The sequence below is a fragment of the Gekko japonicus genome, unplaced genomic scaffold (assembly GCF_001447785.1).
Source record: "Gekko japonicus isolate JY-2015 unplaced genomic scaffold, Gekko_japonicus_V1.1 scaffold1388, whole genome shotgun sequence".
NCBI lineage: Eukaryota > Metazoa > Chordata > Lepidosauria > Squamata > Gekkonidae > Gekko > Gekko japonicus.
This window is the reverse complement of record NW_015164228.1, coordinates 390,991-411,722: the sequence shown is the minus strand read 5'-3', so window position 1 is coordinate 411,722 and position 20,732 is coordinate 390,991. Positions and strand designations below refer to the sequence as shown.

The window sequence follows — 20,732 nt, the reverse complement described above, 5'->3', positions numbered from 1 at the left end:
GCTGCGCCTCTCTCTGGCGTTGCATCAAGCTCTGCATAAGTGTGTGTGTGGGGGGGGGGGGAATAAAGTCTAATGATGATGTGTCTTGAGACAGCAGCAAACACCTCCCCCCCAAAACAACAACAACAACAGGGAAAATAGATCTGGGGTAGAAGGAGAGGCCAAGTGGGAGGACAGAACCTGAAATTTCCAAATGCATCATGCAACTGAGCTCCATTCTGTTAAATCTCAAAGACAAATCTCTAGGAGCCATAGAGAAACGCAGCAAGTCTGTGCTTCTTGGCCAGAGTAAGAGCTCTGTGTGTTTCAAAAGCTTGCAGGTGGTCTTACCAATGGAATATGGTTGTTCCAAAAATACTGCTTGAATCTCTTTTCCAGAAGAGTTGGTACGTAGCCGGGGATGGAAAAGGCTGATGTAGTTTGGCTAAGAGAAGGAGTGGGATCTGGAGGGGTGCTGGGTTAAGGTTGCCAACTCCAGGTGGGTAAATTCCTGGAGATGTGGGGGTAAGGCCTGGGGAGGGCCAGGGTTTGGGGACAGCCCTCAGCAGGGTATAATGCCATAAAACCCACCCTCCAACATAGCCATTTTCTCCAGGGGAACTGATCACTGTAGACTGGAGATCAGCCAGAACCCCAGATCTCTAGCCACCACCTGGAGATTGGCAACCCTATCCTGGGTACAAATCACATCTCAGCCATACAGTCGCTGGCTGGCTTTGGGGTTTTCCCTGCCATGGTCCCACCCCATGTATGATATAATAAAAGTGCCTTCGCTTACGGAGCTGTTTGTAAGTGTTACTGTGATAATGAAGCGTTTTGTAGACTGAAAGGCTATTAAAATACTATTATATTACTAAGCAGTGAGTTGGCTGGCTCGACTGACGTCTCATACAATAAAGCACTCTGGAGGTGGCTGTCATTTTACCTAATTCTCTTGGATCTGACACAACATAACCGATGCAGTGTTATGGCTAGCAGGTTCAATTAGAACCGGGGGAAACCAAGTTTCAATTCTCCCTCTGCCACTAAACTCACTCAGGGTTGACTTTGGGCCCGTTATATACTAGCTGCTTGATCTCCCTCACAGGGTTGTTGTTAGGGAAAAGAGCTATGTAAGCTTGGAGGAAGGGAGAATAAAAACGTAGGATTTATATTGGTAATCATCACTCTTTCCTAGCTGGAAACTACCCTGCACCGGTTTTGTTTCAGAACTGGGAGTGGTTTAGTGGTTAGAGTGTTGGATTAGGAGCTGGGAGCCAGGTCCGAATCCCCACTCTGCCACAGAAGCTTGCTGGGTGACCTTGGCCCAGTTGCATACTGTTGGCCGAACCTACCCCTCAGGATTATTGTGAGGATAAAATGGAGAAAAGGAGAATGTTGTAAGCCACATTAAGTCCCCAGTAGGGACAAAAGTGGGTTTTCTTTTTCGTTCTTTTTTTAAAGTTACAAATCCATCTGTCTTTCACCTCTGAAAATAGAGAGGGGGACTCCAAAGCCTACAAACAACATAGATCAGCCCTCACACACCTTTTGGTGCCCATCTGCAGACTGAAAACCAACAACTCATCAAAGACCTTCTAAGCCCTTCAAACGTTCCATCTTCGTAGTACCCTTTTTGCATCAGTTTGTCTGCTGAAGAGCCCTTGCGTATACGGGCCTGGGAACCTTTGAGCACTGCAGAGGATTCTGGGGAATGCTTTGGGGGCGGACTCTTGGTTTCCAAGGGTTGCTGGGTAGGGCTCTTGGTCTCCACGGCTGCCCTACACCAACTGGCAGAGTGCGCTGAACACATCCCACATTCCACTGTAATAGCTCAGCGCAAAGGAAAGAAGGGCAGACATCTTGCCAAGAAGTTTGCCCCCCAGTATTTTCATTTGGGAGCCCCTGTCTGGCTTCTGTGAAGCCCCATAGCCCCCCCCCCAGTAACCAATTCCAGCCATTTTATTCCCATGGCACTTTCAAGATGCTGTTGTGGACTAGCGTGGGCCCTGTTAGTCCCCAAAAGCTTTTGCCATGGTAAATCTCGACGGGGACCCTTGAACCACCTTGGAGAATTCCTCCAAGCCCGGCTTGGAAACCACTGCCCTAGATTGAGCTGTCTTTGAGTGACATCAAATAGATTTTTTAAAAAGAGAGAAAGCTCCATTTTCTTTTTCCCCCTCCCTTAAAGCTTTCCAGCTGCATGGAAGCCAAAGGTGTTTGGAACAAAACCGGGAAAATGTGTGTTGGGTCCTGTCCCTTTCCTGGTCTTGAAAAATCTCGGCTGCGTGTAATAAAACCTTGTCATTGTCCGGCATTCGGAGCTCTTTGCCCATTTGGGCTGAAGAATTTTCTTTGCTTCAGGGTTTCAGGGGTGGTGGTGGTTCCCCCCCCCTCCAGTGTTCCAACAAAAAAAAAATCCAGCTGGCTCCTAAGAATGATAGAAAAGGATAATTTCCCCCCCTTCATCCTTTAAAAGAGGGGAGAAAAAAATCCCGTCATCTCATTGAGAAGCTGCGCGACTGAAATTTGGCAAGAGCGAAAGCTGGCCTGGGGGATGAGCCTTCTGTTGTCTCTGTGGAAATCCACTCAAATTTGCAGTGATCTCAAGTTGGCAAAGTTGCAAGAAGTGCATTTATCTGAATACTAATGCCGGGCCTTGCCTGTTTGAAGCGATGCAAATGACTTCGCCCCCTCTTCCTATTGCAGATACAGAGTTTGGGGCGGGGTGGTGGAGGAAATAGCTGGTCTACAAACCCCCGTCCCCCTAGGAGGTGATGGAGGGGAAAGGCTGACAAAATTGATCAATGAATTTAAAAAAAAAAATTGGGCCTTGCAGAATCTCAAGGTGATCTTTAGAGCGTGTGATAGGAAACAAATGTGGTTCTTTTTTTCCCCTTCCCCCACCCTTCATCGGGGTTGTTGGGAAATCTGTTTGACTGCAGTTATAAAATGTTGCGGGTTTTTTTGTCATCCAGTCACAGCTGACTTATGGCAGCCCTGTAGGGCAGACATGTCAAACATACGGCCCGGGGGCCATAACCGGCCTGTATAGAGCTCTTATCCGGTCTGTGAGCAACTAGGGGAAAACCAGTCCAAATGTGGACCGGAATGGCCTATGTTAGGGTATTATACCTCCTACTGAGGTCCATCCTTTCCCCAAATGCAGGCCCTCCCCAGGGTCCTCTCACAGATCTCCAGACCTCCTACTGAGGTCCATCCTTTCCCCAAACGCAGGCATCCCCAGGGTCCTCTCACAGATCTCCAGGAATTGCCCAAACCGGAGTTGGCAACCATTAGGGGCGAGGAGGGGTGGCTTGGCCGGGGGCTCTACTGAGGAGGGGTGTGGGTCACAGTCATTGGTAAGACATCTCTAGTACCTGGCACTACATTCTATGGCACATGTGGCCTGGCCAGACAAAGTGACGTTTAGGTCAGATCTGGCCCACGTAACAAATGAGTTTGACACCTCTGTATAGGATTTTCACGGCAAGAGACTTCAGAGGTGGTTTGCCATTGCCTGCCTCTGGGTCATGACCCTGGTCTTCCTGGGTGGTCTCCCATCCAAATACTGACCTGGGCCGACCCTGTTTAGCTTCCAAGATGGTGCTAGCCTGGGCTATCCAGGTCAGGGCTTAAAAGGTCATGAACTCTGAAAAGCCTCTTGCAAGAGGGTAGGCAGTCCTAATTAGGAATCGGGCCCATTTGCCAGTTATCTGATCCCCTAAATACTTCATCGAGCTCCTCCCAGCTGACTCGCACCAAACCAGACAGCCAGCTTGCGGTCGCAGTTAAAGTGCCAGACTAGGTTCCGGGAAACCCAGGCTCAAATCTCTGCTCTGTCACGGGTACCTGCTGGGTGGCTTTTGGCCAGTCACCCACACTTAGCCTAACCTACCTGTTATGAGGGTTAAATGAAAGGAAAAAGAACAATGTCAGCTGCTTCGGGTTCCCAAGTAAATAAAACAAATGATGGAACATTACGAAAAATCCACCGATCGTGCGGGTTCTCTTAGCTCTGTAGCAAATACGGAACTGACCACGTTCAGAGATCTTTCCTGCCCTGCTAGGCCTCCAGTCCTATTTCACTAAGAGGGAAGGGAGAGCCAAATGTGTTGTGACAGGGACTTACTTATAAGGGGAGGGGCTGCAGCTCAGTGGAAGAGCCTCTGCTTTGCATGCGGGAGGTCCAAGGTTCAATCCCTGGCATCTCCAGTTAAAATGGGCTAGGCAGTAGGTGATGGGTAAGAACCTCAGCCTGAGTCCCTGGAAAGCTGCTGCGAGTCCCAGGGGATGATACTGACCCAGATGGACCAATTGATTCAGTATAAGGCAGCTTTATTTGTCACCCTACTTTACCATACATAGAACTGGCTTTCTCACATGCCTGTTCCACTCTCAGGAGTCCAGGGTGGCGAGCATGAATTTATCTCCCACAACAGCCCTCTGAGATATGGCAGGCCAAAAGGGTGCCTGGCCCCAAATAACTGAGTTTCTTAGCTGAGCAGAGAACACAGGCCTCCCAGTCCAGCCTCCCATGTATGGTCAGCCCTACCAGGGACAGGGTGCCGTAATGCCAGGGGGGTTTACCGCCATGCAAGGCCAACAGCCATCCTTTAACTCTATGGTGAATCAAATGAACCAACAGAACAACTTCCCAATGCAAAATATGCATCCCAGAGCCAGCACGATGAGGCCGAGAACTAACACGCCAAAGCAACTCCGCATGCAACTCCAGCAGAGGCTTCAAGGGCGCGTCAAACGTTGGATATGAAAATGGGGACCTCCAACCCTGGTGGTGCATCGGTGATGAGACCTGTTATACCTCCCCAAACGGGGTCACCACGAAGCTTCCTTAATGCTCAGATGGTGGCCTCCCAGTCCAAGTTCAGCGTTCTGTTTGTTAAGCCACACTGGCTTTGTCTGGGAGCTGCTCAGAAGGAAACCGCTATAGCTCTGAGCTGCAGTAACTTGTGGATGCTCAGTGAGTGCTTTAAAGGCACATAAGCACATGTTAGTGTTTGTGCTGTGAACACCTGTGTTTGCAGATGTGCAGATCCTGCAATGTGGGGAATGCTTGAGATGGGGCACAGACGGGGGAGCTGACCCCTCCCATTCATCACTAGTGCCATTTTGCTGTGCCAGTGATCTTTGACCTTCCCACCTCTGTCTGGTTTGCCACAGCCTTGCTGTACTTCTGTGCAGACAGGAAAGCCTGCCAAATTCCAAATCATGAGAACCAGACTGAGAAAACAGCAGACATGCGGGCGGAAAAAGAAAAAAATTAATGCATTGGGATCAGATCTGCCTCTCCCACGTCACGCACAATATCGCAGCTTTATCCCGCTGTTCCTTCCAGGAACTAGGGGCGAGGTTCACGGGCTTCCTTTTCTCTATGCTGTCCTCACAACAGCTCTTTCAATAGGGTTGCCCAGCCTCCAGGAGACCTTTCAGGATTACAGTTTCTCTCCACACTACAGAGATCAGTTGCCCTGGAGGAAGTGGCTGCTTTAGAGGATGGACTCTTACGGCGCTATACTCCACTGAGGCCCCTCCTAGGGTTGCCAATCTCAAGCTGAGGCCTGGAGTTCAACTGGAATTTCAACTGATCTCCAGACTACAGAAATAATTTCCCCTGGAGAAAATGGCTGCTTTGGAGGATGGACTCTATGGCATTATACCCCACTGAGGTCTCTCCCTTCCCCATCTCCCCCCCCCCGGCACCACTCCCAAAACTCCAGGAATTTCCCAACACAGAGGTGGCAACACTAATCCCCCCAGTCCCATATCCCACCCTCCCCAGGTTCTGCCCCCAAAGCTCCAGGAATTTCCCAGTCATGAGTTTAGCTGGGAGAAAGTGACATGCACAGGGTCACCCAGTGCGCTTCAGGGGAGAGGGGGGGTTGAGCCCCAGTTTTGCACACCAGTACACCATATATGGATTCCCCATCGGCCGAAAGGCTAATGTGGCATTTGGTCCTGAATCTGGCAGTGTGGCAGACAGTCAGCCAGCCCCCTTGGCAACTTAGTGAAGCGATAAGGAGAATCGGTATCGACAATCTTTCTCCCTGCCAGGATTTCCAGGACTGGTGAGCTTGTGGAAGGCACCGGCTGTGCCATGCACCAGGTGTTGGGACTTCTGTGGATTTCTTTTCCAGATTTTAGGTTTGGGTCAATAAACATTTGTTGCATCCTACAAACCCAAAATCGGGCAGGGGAAGAGCATTTTGTATTCATCTCAAGACACGAATAGCTATGTCCAGCCATGAATACTATATAAAATACATACCTATATCCTGGTGAATATTGGCACGCCCGGTGAATGTGGAAGGGCATTTTTGCTGACTCAAAGCGGTGGCTGATATTAAACAAAAATTAATAATAAAGCTCTCCTTTTTTTCGCGCCTCACCCTCTGTCACCAAGTAATTGTGCGATCCTTTAATTTCCTGCGGCTGTAAACATACGGATTGATTTTTAACATGTCTGGAGGGCTGCTTTCAGATATCCATTGATTATTACTAGCTGAAATTGTTGGAGGAAACGGGAGGAAAATCGAATTTTCCAGAGAGAGAAAAGACAGAAGCCTTAAAAAAAAAAAAGATAAAAAGGCCCTGCAATTATTACATGCTCGATGGGCACTAGATAGATTGGCAGGAGCCCAAAGATTTTGTCACTGCTGCACATATTTCACGGCGAAGGGAAGAGATGCAAAAGGCCATGCGTGGTTCCCCCACCCCTGCAGTGACTGTTTCTTCCAGAGCCAGGTTTTAGCTTGACATATTGGTTTAGCCCCAGAACCTGTTTTTATTGCTAGAGCCCCGACTCTGGAACGTGCACAACTGTGGGGGTAACGAATGCATTAGTACCATTGCCAAAAGAGGATTCTGTTCTCAGCCATTGCCTCTCCTATTGTGCGGGGACACGCGAGGAAGGAGGAATAGAATTACCTGTCTCATAAGTTTGATTCCTTGCCAGGGGGTACTAATATATTGTCCGGCTATGCTTGTTATGTTGTTGAGTTCCCCCTGGCTGCTAAAAGCATAATAAAAAAATCTGCTTTACATTCCTGCTCGCCCCATTGTGCTGTTTTAATTTGGGACAGTAGTCTGATTTGGGTATCTGGGACTGTGTAAATCAGAAGCCATAAAAGTATCAGTGTTACCCCCGAGGAAATCTGGGTTGTGCACGAGGCCGTGAGTGGCCCCTGCAATGTTGCAGAGGGCATTAGGGTTTGGCTCTGAGCTTGCCCTTGGCACTAGCAATACAAGAAGCAGTGCATGATACCCAGAATAGGGGAGGCACTGTGGCTCAGCGGTAGAGCATCTACTTGGCATGCAGAAAGTCCCAGGTTCAATCCCCAGCTTCACCAGTTAGAAGGACCAGGCAGTAAGTTACATGAAAAACCTCTGCTTGAGACCCTGGAGACCCACTGCCTGTCTGAGTAGACAGTACTGATATTAGTTGTTGTAGATTTTCTGGGCTGTATGGCCGTGGTCTTGGGATTGTAGTACCTGACGTTTCACCAGCAGCTGCATGGTGCTACAGGGCCATACAGCCCGGAAAATCTACAACAATGAATGAACTCCGGCCGTGAAAGCCTTCGACAACCTATTAAATACTGATATGGATGGACCAAGGGCCAGATTCAGGATAAGTCAGCTTTATGTGTTCAGCTGTACACATATCCTACTTCCATTTGGCTTCATTTGTTGTGAAAATTACCGACTGACCTTGGGCTACTGGGCTGGATCCAACAGAAAAGAGCTGCTAATAGGAGGGGGACAACTTTTGCTGATTTCCTGCCCCCACCACAGAACTCAACCCTCCACTGTTGGGAGGGGGAATCCCGTGTTTCCCAGGACAAGCTCTTCAGGGGGTATTGCAGGCTGCGGGCGCATTTAAGGAAACTCCGCTCTGCTGATGGACATCTATTCCCTCACTGGAGATTTCCCGTGGGATCCAAGCTATCATCTCTGGTCAACCTACCTCGGAGGCTAAAGTGAGGGGACAGAACCCTGCGTGTGCTGTCCCGAGCGCTGAATGACAGATCAGAAATGCGATGGCTAAAATGTAACAAATGAGCCCAGAAATATGAAGGCAGATTCCCACCACGGGATCAGTATTTGGTCTGTGCACCCTATAGCAATTGACTTGTGTGTAGATTAATAGGCTCCTAAGTTTCTAGACCTCATGAATGCTGGACATTTGAAAGTCTGTGGTCAGTGTCTGCTGAAGGCACAGGAAACACAAGAGAGATGAAAATGCCTGAGGGCGGGGAGGAGGTACTTGAGGAACGCAAAATATAACATTTAAAAAGCCTCCCCCAAATAAGAGAACCCTAAATGCAGACAGTCTCCTGCTATAATTTCATTCGTTCACTTGGATACAGTCTCCTGGTACAAAAATACATAGGGAAATGAGTTACGGTTAAAGAAAATACAGTGCATTGAAAACTGTACAGGATCAGGTCTCCGTAGGGTTGCCAGCTCAGGGTTGGGAAATACCTAGCGATTGGGGGGGGGGGAGCCCAAGGAGGGCGGGGTTTGGGGGGGGACACCAATGGGGTATAATGCCATAGAGCAGGGGTGTCAAACTCATTTGTTACAGTTGGTGTGTCCTCACTGCAAGGCCCCACGGGCTGGGGGGGGGGTACAGAGGAAAACCCACATAGGCGGGCTGGAGCGGCAGCAGTGCAGCGCTGGGCAGATGCTCCCATGATGCTTGACTGATGCAGGCGAGGTTGTTCTGCCATGCTGAAGCCACAACGGAGTGGCTCCCCCCACTCCCCCCCCCCAGCACATTCTCCATTGCACCAATTGCTCGCGGGCTGCATAAGAGCCCTGGATGGGCCGGTTCTGGCCCCTGGGCCTTGTGTTTGACACCCCTGCCATAGAGTCTTATCTTCTAAGCAGCCATTTTCTCCAGGTGAACTGACCTCTGTCTCCTGGAGATCACTTGTAATAGTGGGGGCGGGGGTGTCTCCGGCCCCACCTGGGGGTTGCTAGCCATAGGTCTCTGATATAATACAGTTCACATGCTATATACCATGATAGTGCTAAAATACTGACTGCTCAGCGGGAGGCCAATCAGCTACCTGTTCGATCTGATACTCTTATGGATTATCAGACCTCTCGGGGTTATAATTTCTACAGTTAATACGAGAAAGAGTATCGAATTAATGTCTTAGTACCTATAATCAGATCTCCTACGAGCTTCCCGCTGAACAGAATTGTCCTTAGATTGAATTAGAGAGTTCTTCAAACTTCCTCCGTCCAAATCCTTTGACTTCTGTCTGAGTCTGCACAAAAAAAGCCATGCTGTTCCTGGGAGGAAAAGGATGGTGGCGGGGTGGGGGTGGGGAGAGAACAGAGGGAGGTTAATTATTCTCTGTATTTTTTTAATTAATATTTTGGATTCTGAGTCTTATCAGGAAAGATTCATATGAAGTCCTGGGGAGTGTGTGATGATTGGAAGGACTTAGCACAACAAAGGATGTGTTAAAAGGATGTGAAATGAAGCAGCGGAAACATTCCGCCAGGTCAGCAGATGACCCTGAGCTGAATTCTAAATTATGCCATATGGGTACCTGTCTTTTCTCTGATTGTTGCTTAAAGCAGCATGAAAGGACATTTCGCGGTGTAGCTGTCACAGTGTAAGGCTAGGCTCTGGGAAACCCAGGTTCGAATCCTCACTCCACCATGGAACCTTGCACGCTCTCCATCTAACCTACCTCACAGGGTTGTTGTGAGGATAAAATGGAGGAGAGGAGAATGAGGTCCGTCACTACACCGTGTTGCTGTTGCTACTGGCTCCAGTTTCTGCAGCCACATCCTTCATATTTTATTTTATCTGTCGTATTTGCAAAGTTCTTCATTGCTAAGGGCTCGGAACGTGAATCGCGATGGCTGTGTTTAAAGGGCCCCGCTGAGATATTTGTGCATGGTCTGTGAGAAGCCTGTGTAACCAGATGAACTCTCCCAGATATTTAGTTCTGTCTACAGGCAGATAATAGGAGCTGCGGTGGTTCAAGTGGTTAAGACGCTGAACTGCAGGCTGTGGAAGGTCAGTAGTTCAGTAGTTCGAGACCTGGGTGCCGCATGATGGAGTGAGCTCCCGTCTCTAGTTCCAGCTCCTGCCAACCTAGCAGTTCGAAAGCAAGAAATTGCAAGTAGATAAATAGGGACCACTTCGGTGGGAAGGTAACAGCGTGCCGTGCGCCTTGGTGTTTAGTCTTGCTGGCCACATGACCACGGAAACGTCTTCGGACAGCACTGGCTCTTCGGCTTTGAAACGGAGATGAGCACCGCAACCCTAGAGTCGGATTCGACTGGCTTTCGAGCAAGGGAACCTTTACCTTACAGGCAGATAACTGAATGAATGCATCCCAGAATATACCGTATGTTGACGGACACCTCAAAGGCATGCTCCCTAACAGTCACCATTTGCACACACTGTGCATGTGCTGAGACCCTTAGCATAGCAAGGAAGCAGAGACACTGTTCCCTTGCCAGGCACATGAGATGGGGGGGGATTATGTGGCTGACAGATGTTCCTGGGCTCCACTGTGGCTTGGTGGTAGAAAGTGTCATCAGGTTGCAGCTGACTTAGGGCAACCCCGTAAGGGTTTGCAAGGCAAGAGACATCCAGGGGTGGTTTGCCATTGCCTGCCTCTGCAGAGTGACCCTAGACTTCCTTAGTGGTCTCCCATCCAAATACTAACCAGGGCCGACCCTGCTTAGCTTTGGAGTTCTGCCAGGAATTGGCTAGTCTGGGGCATTTGGGTCAGGGCCACCGTGTCCTGCCTTCTCAGAAAAATCTTACAAGAAGAAGAGGAGGAGGAGGAGACTGGATTTATATCTCGCCCTTCACTACCCAAAGGAGTCTCAGAGCAGCTTACCTGTGAGGTAGGTGGGGCTGAGAGAGCTCCTTCGAGAACTGCCCTTGAGAGAACAGCTCTGAGAGAGCTTGTGACTGACCCAAGGTCACACCAGCAGCTGCATGTGGAGGAAGAGTGGGGAATCAGACCCGGTTCTCCCAGATTAGAGTCCGCACTCTTAACCACTACACCAAACTGGGGTTATGAGTGGCACTGAAAGGCCTTGGAGAAAGCCACACAATATTGCAGACATATTGCGGCAGGGGGAGGTAGGCTGGCCATCTCTGGGTGAACAAATTTCCAGAGATTTAGGGATGGAGCTGGCGAGGGCAGAGGAGGGACCTCAGCAGGGTCTAATGGCATAGAATCCACCTGTCAAAACAGCCATTTACCCCCCCCCCCCGGAGGAACTGATCTGTGTGGTCTGGAGACCAGTGGTCATTCCAGAATCTCTCCAGCCCCTACCTGGAGGTTGGCAACCAGAGAGGAAGGCCTCCTCTTCTCCCATCTCACTTCTCCAGGCTGTTAACAAGGCAGAAGCACCATTTGTGTTTGGTCTGGACAGTTCTACGTGTCACCTCCGCAGGGCCGTGAAAACAGAGCTTCTCCGGCAGGCTTTCCGATAGGAGCTGCACCTTATCAGCTATGCCCTGTGCTGACCTAGAGTTAGAAGTTACATAGAGTGGTAGCTGCAGTGGCTCAAGTGGTTAAGATGCTGAACTGCAGGCTGTGGAAGGTCAGTAGTTCAGCAGTTTGAGACCTGGGTTGCCGCATGACGGAGTGAGCTCCCGTCTCTAGTTCCAGCTCCTGCCAACCTAGCAGTTCGAAAGCAAGAAATTGCAAGTAGATAAATAGGGACCACTTCGGTGGGAAGGGAACAGCGTTCCGTGCGCCTTGGAGTTTAGTCATGCCGGCCACATGACCACGGAAACGTCTTCGGACAGCGCTGGCTCTTCGGCTTTGAAACAGAGATGAGCACCGCAACCCTAGAGTCGGACTCAACTGGCTTTCAAGCAAGGGAACCTTTACTTAGAGCGGTAGGACCACTGAGCGTGCTCTTAAATGCACTTTATTTATCGTACCACCATTGATATATGAATGGTTTTTAATTGTTTACTATGTATTTTGTACTAAGATGTATATTGTTTTAATGGTTTTATGTGAGACGCCCTCGGCGGGGAGGGTGGGGTAGAAGTTGAAGTAATAAATAAATGTTATCGGGTGTCAATGGCCTTGAACGTTCCCAAAGTGAGAATGCACACCCCACCGCCTCTCCAGCAGCCAACATAACAGGAAAAAGGACGAAACCGTTGGTGGAGCCGCTCTGAATGGTCTGCCTCTCTTTCCTTCCTTCCCAGAGGTGTTAAAATGTGAGATAGCGCATGATGCAGCTGGAATTAAAGTGTGCCAGTTTATCAAGCACATTTGCTGTAGGAAAAATGACCTTCCGGTGACCACCAGCAAGGTCACCTTTAACCCCTTCTCCTCTGCCCTGGAAGCCAAGCTGGATTTGTGGCTGGTGTGTTTGAAGGAAATTGGAAAAATGATTGCTTGGGTCCGTTGCAGCGTTGCCTTCCTTTGAGGGCTTGACCAAGAATTAATTCATTTATTATTCATTTAACTTCATTTATGCCCCACCTTTCTCCTCAGTGGGCATCCAAAGCAGCTGATATTGTTCTCCCGTCTTCCGTGTGATCCTCACAACAACCCTGTGAGGTAGGTAAGGCTGGGAGTGTGTGACCGGCCAAGGTCTCTCAGCAAGCTTCCATGGCAGAGTGGGGATTCGAACCAGGGTCTCCCAGATCGTAGTCTGACATTCTAACCACTGCCAGTTTGGTGTAGTGGTTAAGTGCGCGGACTCTAATCAGGGAGAACCGGGTTTGATTCCCTGCTCCTCCACATGCAGCTGCTGGTATGACCTTGGGTCAGTCACAAGTTCTCACAGAGCTGTTCTCTCAAGAGCAGTCCTCAAGAGAGCTCTCTCAGCCCCACCTACCTCACAGGGTGTCTGTTGTGGGGAGGGGAAGGGAAAGGAGATTGTAAGCCGATCTGATATTCCTTCGGGTTGTGAAAGGCAGGGTATACATCCGATCTGAGACTCTTCGGGTAGTGAAGGGCAGGGTATAAATCCAGTCTCTTTTCTCTTCTCATCATGCTGGCTCTCAGTTTTGGCCCAATGGCCCTCCAAGTACTTGCCAGCATCCCAGCTGAGAAGGGTCCCAAGCTTTTTTTCTCGTTGTTCTCATTTTTGCATTTTGTGTGTGCGTGTGCATGTGTGGCCATGCTGGGAAGTCATGGCGACCTCTGGCGACTCCTACTGGGGCACGGAGGACATTCAGAGAAGTGGCTTGATAGCCTACCCCTGCCTCCCGGCACTGGTATTCCTTCGAGGTCTCCCCTCCAAATACTTGCCAGGGTGGGCCCGGCTTAGCTTCCGAGATCTGAGGAGATTGGGCTTGCCTGGGCTATCCAGCTTTTGTTCTGCTCCACAAAGCAAATAGTTGCAAATGAGAGCTTCTGTATGCTTTCAACTCCTCTGGTCTTAATACAGCAAAACTTCCTTTGCAAATCAGCCTCTACCTTTTCCGGTGTTGTTGTGTGCCTCTCAATTACATCAGTGTGTGGGGGGGGCGGATGTCTCGCACTTGACCTCTAAGCCCCTCTTGCTTTCTCCACGCAGGCTTATTTATTTACCAAATGTGCACGCTGCCTCACCAGAGACCTGCTTTTGAGACAGCTTGCGAAGGAAAACGATCCCATAAAATCATAAGGATGACAGCGTAAAAATTAACAATAATAAACAAGCCGGGGCATAAAGCATTCCGGGCAAGTTGGGTGAATTTTAAAAGCCCCGAATGCTACTTCTGTGCCTTGCAGGGCAGTTCACAAAACAGAACAGAGGCGTATACTTCTTTTTTTAAAAAACCCTCTTAGAATGCACTCCAACTGCCCCTATTTTACCATGGAGATTGGCTGCGTTCTTGCGCATGGTAAATCACGCTGCATCTATTTTGCCGTAGGGGGGAATTTAAGGAATGCCTTCTTTTCTAAAGCAAAGTTAGTGGGCATGCGCCTAAGTTTACCAGCTTTCCTTCTATTCCTCTCGGCCCTGCTGTTAACTGCCTGGTGAGGTAGCAATTTGGATTTGAGTCGGACCTGTTCCATAACAACAACCTGACTCGTCTTGGGGGATTTTTAGTTTTTAACAAAGGAAAAGGGTTCTGGTCAGTTTACTCGCCTGCGGAATCCATACAGGACAGAACATGGCACAGTAAATGAATACTTCATGGAGAGGAGATCAGTAGCCGCTACCTGGAGGTTGGCAGCCCTGGGAGATCAGAAATTCGTGAAGAGGGCGTGTGTGTTGTGTCTTCAGGCTCTGATCCTCAGAACACAAGAGAGCATTTACATCTGTGAAATGTCGAAGGGACCATCTCTGGAGTTGGCTGGGCTTGATTTCGGTTCAGGGGAAAGTTACTGGGTCAAACGGAGACCACCAGAGCTTCGCTGCCATCTGGGAGGGCCCCCGGGGCAAATGTACAGGTCTATGCCAGTCTTTGCCCAGCCCACGATGCTGCGTGCGTTAGGCCGTGGAGAGGATGGGCAGATGTGCACAGGGGATTTTCATAGGCCTTGCGATTCAGGGCAGGGGGGACGGAGGCACGGAGTGGCCAGCTTTAGCAGAGACAAATGCAGAAAATTAACATCTGTTGGCTTCTGGGGATGACCTAATTTCTGGCAGCTGAGCTGGTGCCAGGCAGCTATGGCAACATACTGCTGGGGTGTGCAAAGCTCACTGGCGAGCCCCTCGGCACAAAGGGCTGGTGAGCGAGGGAGGTGTGCCCTCGCCACCAAGATCTGTCAGTGCCGCACGGTAAGGCGTCTGATGGCTTCTTCCAGTCGGGTAGTGAGAAGGTCAACTGAGAGCCGGAGTTATTTGCTATAGTGGGATACAGATAAACGAAGCTGCCCTCTCATGAGTTAGAGCCTTGGTTTATCATTGTCTGTATTGGCTCTGACTTGGATGGCCCAGACTAGCCTGATCTCATCAGATCTCAAAAGCTAAGCGGGATTGGTCCTGGTTAGTACTTGGATGGGAGACCACCAAGCATTCAGGCTCCCCTGCACAGAGGCGGGCGATGGCAAGCCCACCTCTGAACATCTCTTGCCCTGAAAACCCTACGGGATCACCCTAAGTTGGCTGCAACTTGATGGCACTTTCCACCACCGCCATATTGGTTCAGTGTGGTAGAGCATCTGCTTGCCAGTTGCCACGCAGAAGGTCCCAGGTTCAATCCCTGGCATCTCCAGTTGAAAGGACCAGACAGTAGCTGATGGGAAAGACCTCTGCCTGAGACCCTAGAGAGCCACTGCCAGTCAGAGTAGACAATACTTTGATAGACCAATGGTCTGATTTAGTATAAGGCAGCTTTGTATGTTCATATGTCTATTCACCTGGCAGTAGTAAAGGTCTTCTGTCACTTTTGCTATCTGATCATTTTAGCCAGAGATCCAGGGGGTTGAACTTGGAACCTTCTGTGTGCAAAGCAGATGCTCTACCACTAAGCCACAGCCCTTCCCCTGGACAAGAACACCTCAAGCTGCCTTCTAGGGTGACTCTGCGTTGGCTTTTCCCTCCATTGTTTTACCAAAGGTGCAGCTCAAAACCCCATTCAAATAGCCTGGGGCAATGCTGTACTGACTGCAAAGTCACCCCTGAATGGCCATAAATCTATGCAGAAGGTACCATAAAACCCGATGATCAAAGAAAGCAAAAGCGGCATACAGTGTGGAGGGTACCGTAAAATCCGATGGTCAAAGAAGATGAAAGCGGCATGCAATGCAAATTTCTTTTCCAGTGTGGGTTTGCTAAAACAACGGAAGGAAGAGCCAATGCAGAATTGCCCCTAGTCAGTCAGCCCATTGATTTACTGAGGTCAACAGTATTGTCTCCTCTGACTGATAGCGTCTCTCCAAGGTCTCAGGAAGAGACAGGTCTTTTCCAACGTTCACTACCAGAGATTGTTTCGCTGGGGAAGCCAGGGCTCGAACCTAGGACCTTTTGCATGCCAAGCAGATGCTCTACCAGAGAGCCACAGCCCCTTCTCTGTCCCCCCCCCCCCCATCAAGGGCAGGGTGGTGTTTTAGGGGAGAAAGTGGTTACGGTAGGAGCGGAAAGGTCACGGGGCAGAGAGTAGGAATAAATGGATAGTCCGTGCAACGGAGGGAAGTCAGCAGGTGGAGTCCTACCAGGATGGCTATTGGGACCACTGCTACTTAATTTGTTCATAAATGGTTTCAAATGGCGGGGGTGGTGCTGGTGTTGAACAGTATAGTAGCCAAGGCTGCGGAAGATACCAAATTCAGGGTAGTGAAAATATAGGGAGAGCGTGAAGAGCTACAGGAGGATCTATGTAAATTGTGCAGGTGGGCAGCAGTGCGGCAAACGAGGTTCAGCATGGGTAGGTGTCAGGTGATGCATATTGGGATTAAAAGAATCCTGATTTTAAATCTGTGCCGATGGGGTCTGAAGTGGCTGAGGCTGAGACCGAAAGAGATCTTGGGGTTGTAGTGGCAAGCCGGATGAAAATGTCAGCCCGGGGTGAGGCAGCGGTGCGACTGGCTGGCCGCTGTGTGAAACAGTATGGTGGACTAGATGGGTCATGGGTGTGATCCAGCAGGCCGTTCTTATGGCATAGTGTTGGGATTCTTTGATTCAGGGTCGATGGGTGTATTGCAAACACAAGAGCACACACTTAGTAAAAGAAAAAATATCTTTACTATGAAAACAAAATAAAACATGGGTAAGGTACTTTGGATAAAAGAAATAAAATAAAAGGTTACATACTTGCAGTTACTTTCAGTACTATATGCTAACAGCTACATCTTTCTAACTGTCGTGGCTTCTAGAAGAGAACTTCCTCTCTGGTTCACACAAAGAGCCACAAACCTTGTGAATACATTAATGCTAGATCAAAGCATTTCACTTCATTAGGATAAACAGCTCCGAACTTTCCCGCTGTAGAATACATTATGTAACGTAACATCCTGTTTCCTAACAAACAATATTTAACTCTGTAATGACTGAAGTGTAAGCAACTTGTAATTCCAACACATAGCTATCATATCGTCTAGACACAGCTCCCTTCGTCAGTGAGGGCTAGTTCCCGTAACCACAGAATACTGGATTTTTGTTTCTCCAAACTGCAATTCATTTGTGAAGACACAGGCCTCGTGAGAGTTGGATGTGCTGCAATCCAATCTCTAGCTTGACCGACGATGGGGGCCCCAGCCCTGATCTGGCCCTGCTGGTGGCACATTCACATGACCCACTCGTGACAAGCAGCCCATAACCCATAAGGAGAAGATGGTGGCAACTGAAAGGCCTTAAAGGTCTCATGCGTGTTGGCCTAAGAGTGGAGATCTCAGCCCAACATCCTGTTTCGTGCAGTAGCCAAAGGTTGGGTACCCAAAGGTTGGGTGAAAGATTTCTTTCTTTTCTTTTCTTGAGAAATAAATCATGCTGTGGCCAACCAGATTCTCCTGGTGGAAGCCCAGTCCAGAGCCCCAAGCCTCCTGTGTTCCTACCCCCACCATTGGGGGGGGCAGTCAAGCCACAGCCATCTCATGGCAACTCCAGTCTGGTGTAGTGACTTGGTGCCAGTTTGGTGTCGTGATCAGAAGCACGGACTCTGATCTGGGAGAACCAGGTTTGATTCCCCACGCCTCCACATGTAGCTTCTGGTGTGACCTTGGGTCATTGACAAGTTCATTCAGAGCTGTCCTCTCATGATCCGTTCTCTCAGAGCTCTCTCAGCCCCACCAACCTCACAGGGGGCCTCTTTTGGGGAGGGGGAGGGAAAGAAGCTGTCATAAGCTGCTCTTGAGACTCCAAGTGAAGGGCAGGGTATAAATCCAATCTCCTCTTCCTCCTCTTCTTCTTCCATAGAAGAGAAGAGAAGAGATTGGATTTATACCTCTTCCATAGAAGAGAAGAGATTGGATTTATATCCCGCTCTTCACTTGGAGTCTCAGAGCGGCTTACAAACGCCTTTCCCTTCCCCTCCCCACAACAGACACCCTGTGAGGTGGGTGGGGCTGAGAGAACTCTGACACAAACGGCTCTTTTTCAAGGACAGCTGTGCCAGAGCTTGTGACTGACCCAAGGTCACATCAGCAGGTGCAAGTGGAGGAGTGGGGACTCAAACCCGGTTCTCCCAGATTAGAGTCCGCACACTTAACCACTACACCTAACATCAAGAGATGTTTAGAGGTGGTTGGCTATTGCTTGCCTCTGCATAGCAACCATAGACTTCTTGGTGGTCTCCCATCCAAGTACTAGCCAAACTCTGACCCTGCTTAGCTTCTGAGATCTGATGAAATCTGTCATGGGCTTTCCTGGTCATGGCATTTAGGAGATTACTTCCTCTGAATATGCAGGCTCCCTTCAGTCACCTTGGGTAGTAGCCGCTGATGGACCTCTCTTCCATGAAAGTGCCCATTCCTCCTGTAAAAGCCTTCCAAGTTAATGGCCAGTCACCATACATCCTGTGGGAGGAAATTCCATGAGAAAAATCTGTCCTTGAACCAAGTAGTACTACTGTGGCCCTGAGTTAGTGCAACAGCCGGGCATCCGACCTTCCCGGGGAAACCCAGGTGCGGACAAGAAGCTTCCTACATTACTGAGCAGAAACCAGAGTTTAGGGGGTTACTGAACCAAAGGGGGTAGCCTGAGGATTGGGCTCCCAGAAATCTTGGCAGAGCTCTAGAGCATGAGGGGTGCAGCCCAGACAGGCCGGGGAATGGCTGGGTGGCGGAACTGATGGCAATTGAATGAGGCCAGGATACAAAGGCACTATTGTCCGTCTGCCGGCTCACACACTCACAAGCTGCCAGCTCTGGTAACCTGCTCCCCCTTTGCCCGATTTGCAAAAACGACAATATGGGATTTGTGGCGCGCGCACTCCTGCGAGGGCTCTTGCTGTCATCTTCCGCTTCTGCTGGCTCGTCTCGGAAAGGGGTTCCTCCCAAATGAGAGACTTAAAACAACTGGGGGAGGGGGTACTACCGAACCCAGATCCTACCAGGCATGGAATTCCCTTGTTAATCCATACGGCAGAGCCGAGAATCAAGATTGTGCCAAGTTGGATATCGTGGGACGCCCTTTCAGAGTGACTTGTCTACAGCCGTGTTGTCCCAAAAGCGAGAGCCAAGAAAGCAATTAAGGTTGCCAACCTCCAGGCAGAGACTGATTGGTGATCTCTTGGAGTTGCAACCGATCTCCCAGATGACAGAGATCAGTTCCCCCGGAGAAAATGGCTACTTAGGAGGGTGGACTGTCTGGCATTATGCCTTGCTGAGGTCCCTCCCTTCCCCAAACCTCAGCCTTCCCAGCTGACACACACACACCCACCCTGTTTCCAGGAATTTCCTAGCCCAGAGCCACCAACTCTAAACACAATCCACATAATGGGAAGCAAACCCAGTCTCTGTGTTTGTGTTCCAATGCCCTTCGGTGACTTGTCAAAATGCGTTATCAAAATGCGTTATCCCTGTACCTTTTCTGTCAAGCCACCCATCGTCCAGATCCTTACTGGGAAAGCCCCTGCCAGTTTATGCCATGATAAATCTGCCAGTCTTTGAAGTGTGGGCTTTCAGGCCTTGAATGTTTCTGGGTTTTACCTTTTAAAGACACACACACACGGAGATGTTCGATTGTGTGTGTGCGTGTGTGGCTTATTCCTTCTTTAATGCAGCTCAGCCTCTCGTGTTTTCCTAAACATTTCTTTTCCCGGGGCCTCATTGTAGGACCTTCTCTTAATTATATGCCGCGTGGCGGGGAATCGGCTTCTGCCACTGTGTCACCATAGGCTAAAGAAATATCAAGCAAAAGCCACACCGACAGGGCAAAGAAATGCAGTCCTGATTGGCTTTGTGTTTTCATTTCTGCTTTCTTGGGGGGGGGGGATTTTTGACTTCTGTAGTGGGGAGGGGGCAGAGGAGGTGGGATTCCCAGCTGACTTCGGAGCGGAGGGGCAGAGTGAAGCTGGCAGCCTGGCACATGGGGCCTTCTAGGGCCAGGGTCGTGCTGGGGAACCCTTTTGTCAAGAGCAGGACAGAAGTGGGGTGGTGGATACAGGGAATCGAGGGGACCTGTCTAGGCCGGGCTCTAATTGGCTCCCAAAGGTGAGCCGGGCCGTCGACTCTCTCTGGTGCCGGCTTCCCCTTTGGGGGGGGGGGGGTTCCCGCCCGCCCCTTCCCGACGCCTTTCTGCTCCCGTTTCCGTGGGGCGGGCCAAGGAGCTTTTGGCAAAGCGCTTATTCCGTGCGATCGGGGCGCCTTTCATCTCCCTTCCCCCTGCAGCTCCGGCACAATGGCCCGCCGATTTCACGCCTATTAGCAAGCAGGAATTTAGCGGCTCGCCTTTGCCTCTGCGCGGCTTCAAAAAGGATTTGCGACGGAGCGTGGAAATGCAGCGCGCGGGAGTCCAGGAGCCCGCGGGGGAGATTTTGGGGAGGGGAGGGGCGGAAGGAGGAAGAAAGGAGCCAACAAGTGTGTTGGGAGGAAGGGGAGGGGGGAGTGTTGGGACCGGGAGGACCGCGGGCTCCTTCCTGTGCTCTGACCGCTAGGCGGGGAGCCCATTTCAGTTCAAGATCTCCAGCAGGGCTATTGCCTCCGCAAAGGGCTTGGGCTATCATACACACACACACACACACACACACAAACACACCCCAAGTGGCACTGAGGCTTGGGGTTCACTTCCCTTCTCTCTCCCCCCCCCCCATTCATCAGGTTGTCCACCCCGGGTTGAGAAATCCCTGGAGATTTTGGGGCGGAGCCTTTTTCTCCAGGGGAACCAGGGGTCATTTTGTAGGG

At 50.1% G+C, this 20,732-nt stretch overlaps 1 protein-coding gene across 1 annotated transcript in view; it reads left to right on the top strand.

Annotated features, from left to right (window-relative positions):
* Positions 1–200: 200 nt before the first annotated feature.
* The window catches only part of KIRREL2 (kin of IRRE like 2 (Drosophila)), a 45,564-nt gene continuing 25,032 nt past the window's right edge, over positions 201–20,732 (top strand). Inside the window, exon 1 of the mRNA XM_015408572.1 lies at positions 201–288. Coding sequence (XP_015264058.1) covers positions 201–288 — 88 coding nt within the window. The remainder of the gene's footprint in view (positions 289–20,732) is intronic.